The sequence below is a fragment of the Elephas maximus genome, chromosome 7, assembly GCF_024166365.1.
Source record: "Elephas maximus indicus isolate mEleMax1 chromosome 7, mEleMax1 primary haplotype, whole genome shotgun sequence".
Classification (NCBI taxonomy): Eukaryota; Metazoa; Chordata; class Mammalia; order Proboscidea; family Elephantidae; genus Elephas; species Elephas maximus.
In genome coordinates, this window is record NC_064825.1 from 115311990 (window position 1) to 115323475 (window position 11486).

Below are 11486 nucleotides of genomic sequence, written 5' to 3' on the forward strand. Positions count from 1 at the left end.
AGGCAAAGAGATACAGGAAGGTAAAGGAAATGGTCTTGTAAATTTACATTTTCCACAGATGAATCATCAACAAATTCTACCAGTAGATAATCTAACTGAACTGATGGAATTTGTTCTCTTGGGCTTTGTTGCTATGCCCCATTTCCAGTGATTCCTTTTTGGATTATTTTTAATCATCTATACCATCATCCTGATGAGCAATGGTACCATATTTCTAATAACAAAAATGGATTCTGCTCTCCAGAGCCCTATGTATTTTTTCCTGGCAAGTTTTTCCTTTTTGGAAATCTGCTATGTATCAACTACTCTCCCCAGAATGCTGATGAATCTTGGGAACCAGAGAAGAACAATCTCCTTAGGTGCCTGTGCTGCACAGATGTGCTTTGTCCTTATATTTGGAAGCACAGAGTGTTTACTCCTGGCATTGATGGCCTATGACTGTCACGTGACCATTTGCAACCCTCTGCACTATCCTCTAGTCATGAACCACAGGGTCTGTATACAGCTGGTAACTGGCTCCTGGACCACTGGAATTCAAGTTATGATTGTGCAGACGTATCAGATTTTCTCTCTGCCTTTTTGTGGATCTAACCAAATCAACCACTTCTTCTGTGACATTTTCCCAATACTCAAGTTGGCTTGTGGGGACACTTTTGTAAATGAGATGTTGGTCTACACAGTTGCTATGTTATTTGTCATGGTTCCATTTCTGTTAATACTTGGCTCCTACAGTAAAATCATCTCCAACATCCTGAAGTTGCCTTCAGCCACAAGTCGAGCCAAAGCTTTCTCTACCTGCTCATCTCATCTTATGGTTGTGGTGTTATTCTTTGGATCAGCCATTATTACATATTTAAGGCCCAACACCAGGCATTCAGAGGGAACTGACAAAGTACTTTCTCTTTTCTACACTGTCCTAACTCCTATGTTTAATCCCATGATACATAGTCTAAGGAACAAGGATGTCATAATAGCACTGAGAAAATTGCTATGTAAATAATTCACTTCATTAAAGAATGTGTTAAATGTATAAGAATTTCTTTCTTACATATTTTGTATCAAATTTCAACCAATGTATAAGTGCGTTATGGATTGAACTGTGTCCCCCAAAAAGTGTGTCAACTTGGCTAGCGCATCATTCCCAATATTGTATGATTGTCCACCATTTTATTATATGAGTTCGAATCCTCTAAAAGGCAACTGGTTTGGTGTGACTATTTTCCTATGTGTTGTAAAACCTACCTCTGTGATGTCAATGATGCAGGATTAGAGGCAGTTACACAATGAGTTCTCCATGCATCTGTCAATTTGTTGTACTGTGGGGGATTGTGTGTTGTTATGATGCTGGCAGCTATGTCACCGGTATTCAAATACCAGCAAGATCATCCATGGGGAACAGGTTTCAGATGAGCTTCCAGACTAAGAAAGACTAGGAAGAAGGACTCAGCAGTCTACTTCTGAAAAGAATTAGCCGGCAAAATCCTCGTGAATAGCATTAGAACATTGTCTGATATAGTGCTGGAAGATGAGCCATTTTTTGAGCTGAAAGAACTGAAGAAAACATTCAACCCTCAAGTTTCAATACTGAAGAATTCTATGGGGAAAATATTAAACGGTGCAGGAAGCATCAAAGGAAGATGGAAGGAATACAGAGAGACACTATACCAAAAAGAATTTGTTGACTTTCAACCATTTCAGGAGGTAACATATAATCAGGAACCTATGGTACTGAAGGAAGAAATCCAAGCTGCACTGAAGGTATTGGGGAAAAACAAAGCTCCAGGAATTGATGGAATACCAATTGAGTTGTTTCAACAAACAGATGCAACACTGGAAGTGCTCATTCATCTATGCCAAGAAATTTGGAAGACAGCTACACGGCCAACCAACTGGAAGAGATCCATATTTATACCTATTTCCAAGAAAGATGATCCAACCGAATGCAGAAATTATGGAACAATATAATTAATATCACGTGCAAGCAACGTTTTGCTGAACACATCCTTCAAAAATGGCTGCAGCAGTACATAGACAGGGAACTGACAGAAATTCAAGCTGGATTCAGGAGAGGACTTGGTACCAGGGATATTATTGCTTCTCTCAGATGGATCCAGGCTGAAAGCAGAAAATACCAGAAACATGTTTACTAGCTCTTTATTGCCTATGCTAAGACATTGACTGTGTGGATCGTAGCAAATTATTAATAACATTGCGGAGAATGGGAATTCCGGAACACTTAGTTGTGCTCATGAGGAATCTATACATGGATCAAGAGGCAGTCATTCAAACAAGACAAGGTGATACTGCAGGGTTTAAAGTCAGGAAAGATGTGTATCAGGGTTTTGTCTTTCACCATGCCTATTCAGTTTGTAAGCTGAACAAATAATCTGAAAAACTAGACTACATGAAGAGGAAAAGGGCATCAGGTTTGGAGGAAGACTCATTAACAACCTGCGTTAAGCAGATGACACAACCTCACTTGCTGAAAGTGAAGAGGACTTGAAGCACTTACTGATGAAGATCAAAGACCACAGCCTTCAGTATGGATTAAAACTCAATATAAAGAAAACAAAAATCCTCACAACTGGCCAATAGGAAACATCATGATAAATGGAGAAAAGATTGAGATTGTCAAGGATGTCATTTAACTTGGATCCACAATCAACACCCATGCAATAGCAGTCAAAAAATCAAAAGATGCATTGCCTTGGGCAAATCTGCTGCAAGAGATCTCTTTGAAGTGTTAAAAACCAAAGATTTCAACTTGAGGACTAAGGTGTCTCTGGTCCAAGCCATGGTGTTTTCAATCACCTCTTGCATGTGAAAGCTGGACAGTGAATAAGGAAGACCTAAGAATAATTTATGCCTGCTGGTGCTGGCGAAAAATATTGACTATACATACCATGGACTGCGAAAAGAACAAAGAAATCTGTCTTGGAAGAAGTACAACCAGTATGCTCCTTGGAAGCAAGGATGGCAAGCCTGCATCTCACATAACTTGAACTTGCTGTCAGGAGGGATCAGTCCCAGAAGAAGGGTATCATGACTGGTAAAGTAGAGGGTCAGTGAAAAAGAGGAAGACCCTCAGTGAGATGAATTGACACAGTGGCTGCAAGAACAGTCTCAAGCATAGCAACAACTGTGAGAATGATGCAGGACTGGGCACTGCTTTGTTCTTTTGTTCATAGGGTCACTATGAGTAGGAACCAACTTGATATTACCTAACAACAGCAACATGTAATGAGGCAAGACTCACTCTACAACATTAGGTTGTTTCTTGAGTGAATCTGATTTCAGATAAAATAGAGAAGTGAGCAGAAAGGCTGGGGTAACTCCTATCACCGAGAATGAAGACTAGGAGGGGAGCGTGTCCTTTGGGCATGGATCCCTGTGCTGAGAAGCTCCTAGACCAGGGGAAGATTGATGACAACAACCTTCCCCTAGAGCAACAGAAGGAGAAAGCTTCTCCTGGAGCTGTCACCCTGAATTTGGACTTGCAACCTGCTGAACTGTGAGAATAAATTTCTCTTTGTTAAGCTACACACTTGTGGTATTTCTGTTATAGCAGCTCTAGTTTACTAAATCACTTTGTCTTTCCATACAGTGACAATTATTTACAAGTTAAAAATCACTTGTAATGTCAGAACTTTCTGCTCAAATTGTATAAGTAAAATATGTATCAGCAGATAGCAAATCATTCCATTAGTAATTCTATAACGTCATTGTGCAATGTACTCCCTCACTAAGAACTTTTGCTTGGGCTTATTTAATTTATTCAGTTGTAATGTATAATGTTATATCACTTATCCTGAACCATACAATTCATATCCATGAGTGTCCATACAGATGTGACACTGATTTTAAAAACCAGGTGTGCAATATGCATTAATTAAAACTAGTATCCTCAGTATCCACGGGGGATTCCAGGACTCCCACAAATACTAAAATCTGTGGATGCTGAAGTCCCTTATATAAAATGGCACAATATTTGCATACAAGCTATACACAAACTCCTGTACACTTTTAGTCATCTCTTGTTGTTGTTAGGTGCCATTGAGAGGGTTCCAACTCATACCAACCCCAGGCACAACAGAATGAAACACTTCCTGGTCCTGTGCCATCATCACAATGGTTGCTATGATTGAGCCCATTGTCGCAGCCACTGTCTCAGTCCATCTCGTTGAAGGCCTTCCTCTTTGTTGCTGACCTTCTACTTTACCAAGCATGATATGCCTCTCCGGGGACTGTTCCCATCTGACATGTCCAAAGTACATAAGATGCAATCTCGCCATCATTGCTTCTAAGTAACATTCTGGTGGTACTTCTTCCAAAACAGATTTACCCATTCTTTTGGCAGTCCATAGTATATTCAGTATTCTTCACCAACACCACAGTTCAAGGAGTCAATCCTTCTTATTTCTTCTTTATTCATTGTCCAGCTTTCACATGCATATAAGGTGATTGAAAAGACCATGGCACACCTTAGTCCTCAAGGTGACATCTTTGTTTTTAACACTTTAAAGAGATTTTTTGCAGCAGATTTGCCCAATGCAATGCATCTTTTGATTTCTTGACTGCTGCTTCCATGGATGCTGATTGTGTATCCAAGTAAAATGAAATCCTCGAGAGCCTCAATCTTTTCTCTATTTATCATGATGCTGCTTATTGGCTCAGTTGTGAGGATTTTTGTTTTTCTTTATGTTGAGGTTTAATTCATACTGAAGGCTGTGGTCTTTGATCTTCATCAGTAAGTGCTTCAAGTCCTCTTCACTTTCAGCAAGGAAGATTGTGTCATCTGCGTATCAAAGTTGTGAAATAGTCTTCCACCAATTCTATACCCCATCCTTCACATAGTCCAGCTACTCGAACTATTTTCATTAATTATCTCTAGAATACTACGTAAATAGTTGTTATAAAGTATTGTTAAAGAATAGTGACAAGACATGAGGCAAACAATGCTCACACACAGAGAGCTGGAGAAAGAGACCACTGCTGAGCATGCCTACACATCATTTCCTTTGTGAGGATTCCAGGTAGTGCATTGCATAATAACAACAATGATATGACCTCCATGATAAACCTGGAAAGACCTCTCTGAAGAACTAACATATGAGCTGAGTCATAAACAATTAGAAGTAGCAATTATGTGTAAAGAACATTCTAGGCAGATGAAAAAGCAACAGAAGACCCTTAAAGTTTACATTCTTAAAAAAAAAAAATTCTTTTTTTTTTTAGAAGCCTAAAAAACTGATTGCCTGGGGAAAGTATGTGTTAGCAGATGAGTTTGGATATAAAGATAGGGGCCAAGCTATATGGCAATTTTCAATTCCTGGGAAGAAATCTGAATTATTTCAACTACAGTGTGAATCCATGAAAGTGCTTAAGATTTTCTATAGAGAACACTTTGGTAATTTGAATCCACCATCGCCTCCTTGGGAACACTATGGGGCAGTTCTATTCCGTCCTGTAGGGTTGCTATGAACCAGAATCAACTCAATAGCAAGGGATTTGTTTTTATTTATTCATTTATTTTCAATAGGGGACACTTAAGAAATAATTAAAACACAAATGCCACAGAAAAATACTGTAGAGGTTTGTGGGTGCGGTAATGCATCCTTCAAGTGTTTAAATCACTTAAAATTCTAAACCCAGCCCTGAAACAAGAGTCAGATGAGACAGGAAGCATATTATGTAGCAATCTACTGCATTCTATGATGGTATTGGATTATATATGTAAATATATAGGCGCCCATCATTATCTGCAAGAGTTTGGTTCCAAGACCCTATCTGACACCAAATTCCAAGGTGCTCGAGTTCATTCTATAAAATGGCATAGTATTTGTGTATCATATGAGCACATCCTCCCAAGCACTTTAAAGTATCTGTAGATTACTTCTAATGCCTAATACTATGTAAATGCAATGTAAATACTTGTTACACATTACTGTATTCTTTAGGGAATAATGTCAAAACAAGAGACGAACAATGCTCAAATAAGTGCTGGTAAGAGAAAGGATCTGTGAAATCGTGGGGGGGCTGCGTCAGGGAATGCCTACACATCAGTGCATTGGCATGGATTCAGCATGGTGCTTGGAGTGCAGCAAATTCAAGTTTTTCTTTTAGGAACTTCCTTTTTTTTTTTTTTTTTTTTTAACTTTTCCAAATACTTTTCAATCCTGGTTGATAGAATCTGTGGATACAGAATCCACAGACATGGAGGCATGGAGAGCCAACTGTATATACATGTATGTACATATATGTGTATATATAATACATAATAAATATATAATTATGTTATTAGCTATAAATGATAATTATATTTGATTATGTATGTATGTGCGTGTGTGTATATGTATCTATATGTATATGTGTGTGCATGTGTGTGTTGTATATATGTGTGTGTATATATATATATATGAAACCCTGGTGGCGTAGTGGCTAAGTGCTAGGGCTGCTAACCAAAGGGTTGACAGTTCAAATCCAACAGGTGCTCCTTGGAAACTCTATGGAGCAGTTCTACTCTGTCCTATAGGGTCGCTTTGAGTCGGAATCGACTCGAAGGCACTGGGGGGGTGGGGGTATATATATGTATGGAAACCCTGGTGGCATAGTGGTTAAGAGTTTGGCTGCTAACCAAAAGGTCTGCAGCTCGAACCCACCAGGTCCTCTCTCTAGTCTCTCTGTGAGTTGGAATCGACTCAATGGCTGTGGGTTTGATTTTGGTATACATATATATATACATATATAAACACCGGGAAGGATGAGGATTCCAGAGCACTTAATTGTGCTCATGAGGAACCTAATGGCAGACAAAGAGGCTGTTGATAAAAGAGAACAAGGGGAGAATGCATGATGTAAAGTTGTGTGTCAGGGTTATATTCTTTCACCATATGTATTCAATTTGTATACAGAGGAAACAACCCAAAAAGCTGGGCTATATGAAGAAGAATGTGAGAAGAGTTTCGGAAGAATACTCATTAACAACCTGCAATATGCAAATTATACAACCTTGTTTCCTGAAAGTGAATAGAACTTGAAGCACTTACTGATGAAGATTAAAGACTACAGCCTTCTGTTTGATTCAAAATGGCCAGTACAAGTCCGTTTCAGTTCACTGATACTTAGGTTATCTATGTTATGTGTTCCATTTCCTTTTTGATGATTTCCAATTTCCTAATTTCATACTTCATACATTCCACATTCTGATTATTAACAGACGTTTGCAGCTGTTTCTTCTCATTTTGAGTCACACCACATCAGCAAATGAAGGTCCTGAAAGGTTGACTCCATCCATATCATTAAGGTCCACTCTACCTTGAGGAAGCACCTCTTCCCTAGTAGTATTTTGACTGCCTTCCAAACTGAGGGGCTCATCTTCAGACACTATATCAGACAATGTTTAACTGCTATTCATAAGGGTTTCACTGACTAATTCTTTTCAAAAGTAGACCTCATGTCCTTCTTCCTACCCTGTCTTAGTCTGGAAGCTCAGATGAAACCTGTTTGCATGGTATTTGAATACCAGTGACACACCTTCCAGCACCACAGCAACAAGCAAGCCCCCAAGGTACAATAAACTGACAGTCACATGGCAACATATATATGGAGAGAGATTTATGTCAAGGAAATTGTTCTCATGGTTGTAGAGGCTGGCAAGTACCAAGTCCCTGTGTCAAGCATCAGGAGCTGATGAACCCAAGATCCACAGGTCAGAGGGCAGGTTGATGGCTTTTGTCTGGGAAGACTGATGAATCCAAGATAAGCAGGTATGTAGGCAGGCTACTAGCCCAAGTCAAAAGAACTGGAGGTCAGATGTCGATGAGCCAGATGCTGGATACGGGACATAGCAAAAGGAGCTAACTTTGGCAGAAAGTCCACAGATACGGGATGGATGCATGCAAAACTCCCTTTTAACTGATTGGCTACTCACAGCAAATTCCATCATGGAGGTAATCACATTATATGGGTCTCATCATGAAAGGATTACATCATTATACAACTCCCAAACTACACTTTAACTGCCAAACCCCTGACAATCATGGCCCAGCAAAATTGTCACCCAATCTTAAAGATCATACTATCTAATTGTCATTGAGATTCGAAGCCTTGAAGAGGAATTATTTTATGACAATAGACATGCTACTGTCCTGGAATTTTGCCTCTCATCTCAGCTGGAATTATTTCAAAATCTTATTTTCTCTTAAGCAAAGTTTAATAGGATTAACATGTTAAAAGTTGGCTCATGGAGGAACCAAGATGGCTGAATAGGGAGAAGCTTTCGCTGATTGCTCTTGCAACAAAGACTCGAAAAAACATGTGAATCGATTACATATATGAAAATCTGCTAACCCTGACCATCAAACACAGAACTAAGGAGTTGACCTGAGTGACAGGGGAGCAAAAGATGTGCACTGAGGCAGCAACTGCTTCTGGAGGTGGCGTGCCACACCTCAGCCTTGAGCCCTCAAGGTTCCCTGGATCCAGAGTGGTGGGCTGATCGCGGCTCAATGAGACAGGGCAAGAACGGGATGCAGCCCTAACATCCTGGAGTGACCTTAGCAGGGACCCAGCCAGTGCACACAGACTACACACCGATGCGGCTGACAGGAGCATGAGAAACCATGGGGAAGCAGCGACTGGTTTCAGAGCCTGGAGTGCAGCTTCTCAGCCAGAAAACCTTGGTGCTGGGTTTTGGACTAAGTGCGGAGGAGCTGATCACAGCTTCCTGAGACGGCACAAGCATGGGAAGCAGCCCTAACCTTCGGGGGAAATCTGGACCCAGCCAGCTCACACAGGCTACATGCCCCTCTGGAGTCTCAGATAAAACAGTCCTCACCAAACAAGATAAGTAACTTTATCTTGCCACACTACTCTCTCCTATCTATCTGATCTGTCCCCTTGCTGCCTCAGTTGGCTTCATTAACATTGGAATTCCCTGGGCCAGGCAGTGAAGTACTCTGCAGTTTCTGTTTTGTTTTTGTTTTTTCTAACCCATTCTCCTGGCCTGAGAGAGGCAGCAATTAACAATCAGGGGAAATAATCCTTCCCTGATTTCCCTAAACTGGAATAATAATACAGAAAAAGATCCAGCCAAGCACAACAGATCCACAGCCTTTGACTTTCATCCCTACGGGGAAACAGGAGGCTATTATAATGCAAAAGCAATTCTGATAGAGATCTGTCTTTAATCGTTTTAGCTAAGCAGTGGAAAGGCAGTTTTTGGATGTCTAATACCTCTCTACCTATTAAACAGAGACCTCACTGATCCACGGCAGGGAACTGAGGGCTGAAGCTCCAACCACACCACCAAGCCACTTGCTAAAGGGATCTGAGGATAGTGATGCCTACCAATCTTTAAAGGTAAAAGCATTGGGTGCCTAAGGTAAAGCTGCAGAACCCACCCATCAGAGTGGTCTAGAGAATAGAGACACTCCTACCTCACTGGCATGTAGGGGAAGGCTGTCAGTATCCTGCCCTCCTCAGAGTGTGACCCCCTGCTGCTACTAGAATCTGGAGCATACAACTATCACCACTAATCCTCTAAGTTAATAGGCGGCAGCCTACACCACACACTAGGTAACCACTATCAGGAACACCTAAGCTGATTCTATTCAAGAATAGTGAATGGACTCATAGGCTTATATAACTGGTAACAGCTCAAAGCAGCTGGTAACAGGACATAAGTAATTCAAAGGCTACAACAATCAAGACAGCACAATCTAGTAGCCCAAGTGGGTGTGTTGAAACAAAACAAAACAAGAAGATAAGAATCAGTGAGCAAATTTAAAATAAATCTTTACAATATCTTATAGATGGCTTGGAGGAAGCAGTCGATATCAAATCACATAAAGAAGCAGACCATGATGGCTTCTACAAAACCCAAAATCAAAGAATCAAAATCTTTCCCGAATGAAGATACAATCCTGGAATTGTCAGATGTAGAATATAAAAAACTAATATACAGAATGCTTCAAAACGTCAGGAATGACTTCAGAAATGAAATAAGGCAATCTACAGAAAAAGCCAAGGAACGCACTGATAAAGCAGTTGAAGAAATTAAAAAGATTATTAAGAACATAGTCAAAAATTTAATAAGCTGCAAGAATCCATAGAGAGACAGCATTCAGAAACCCAAAAGATTAAAAATAAAATTACAGAATTAGACAACTCAATAGGAAGTCAGAGGAGCAGAAGCGAGGAATTAGCAGAGTGGGGGAGATGGAGGACAAGGCAATTGACACCAATATAGTTGAAGAAAAATCAGACAAAAGAATTAAAAAAATGAAGAAACCCTAAGAATCATGTGGGACTCTATCAAGGAGAATAACTTGCATGTGATTGGAGTTCCAGAACAGGGAGAGATAACAGAAAATAGGGAGGGAATTGCTGAAGATCTGTTGGCAGAAAACTTCCCTGGGATCATGAAAGATGAAAGGATATCTATCCAAGATGCTCATCAAACCCCATACAAGATAGATCCCAAAATAAAATCACCAAGACATATTATCATCAAACATGCCAAAAAAAAAAGATAAAGAGAAAATTTTAAAAGCAGCCAGGGATAAACAAAAAGTCTCCTACAAAGGAGAATCAATAAGAATAAGTTCAGACTACTTGGCAGAAACCGTGCAGGCAAGAAGGCAATGGGATGACATGTATAGAGCATTGAAGGAGAAAAACTGCCAGCCAAAAATCATATATCCAGCAAAACTCTCTCTCAAATATGAAGGAGATGTGAAGACATTTACACATAAACACAAGCTTAGAGAATTTGCAAAAACCAAACCAAAGCTACAAGAGTAACTAAAGAATATTGTTTGCCCAGAAAATCAATAATATCAGATACCACCACAACACAAAGTCACAGAACAGAACATCCTGATATCAACTCAGATAGGGAAATCACAAAAACAAAATAGCATTAATTAAAAAAAAAAAATGTGCAAAACAGGGAATCAATGAAGTCATTATGTAAAAGACTACAATAATCAAAAAAGAGGGACTAAATACAGGAGGCATAGATCTTCATATGGAAAGGAAACCAAGGCAAAATAAGGCAATAAGAGTTACGTTTTTACTTGGAAAAAAAGGGGTAAATGTTAAGGTTACTACAAAGAGGTCTAACAATTCCATACTTCAAAATAAAAACCAAGATAAACATAAAAACTCAACAAAAATAAATTCAAACACTATGAAAATGAGAAACACAATTCACAAAGAAGATCTTCCCATCACAAAAAAGTAAGTGGAAAAATGAAATTGTCAACAACACACAAAAAAAGGCATCAAAATGACAGCACGAAACTCATACTTATCTATAATTACGCTGAATGTAAATGGACTAAATGCACCAATAAAGAGACAGAGAGTCTCAGACTAGATTAAAAAAAAACATGATCTGTCTATCTGCTGGCTACAAGAGGCACACCTTAGACTTAGAGACACAAACAAACTAAAACTCAAAGGATGGAAAAAAATATATCAAG

General features: G+C 39.5%; 1 protein-coding gene across 1 annotated transcript; it reads left to right on the forward strand.

Annotated features, from left to right (window-relative positions):
* The first annotated feature begins 316 nt into the window (after positions 1-316).
* On the forward strand, positions 317-1000 carry LOC126080474 (olfactory receptor 10AG1-like). The gene has a single exon (XM_049891687.1). The coding sequence runs from the start codon at positions 317-319 to the stop codon at positions 998-1000; it is 684 nt and encodes a 227-aa protein (XP_049747644.1).
* Positions 1001-11486: the final 10486 nt, after the last annotated feature.

Excerpts from the sequence above, each read along its gene's own strand:
- LOC126080474 (XM_049891687.1), top strand. The coding sequence starts at position 317 with ATGCTGATGAATCTTGGGAACCAGAGAAGAACAATCTCCTTAGGTGCC.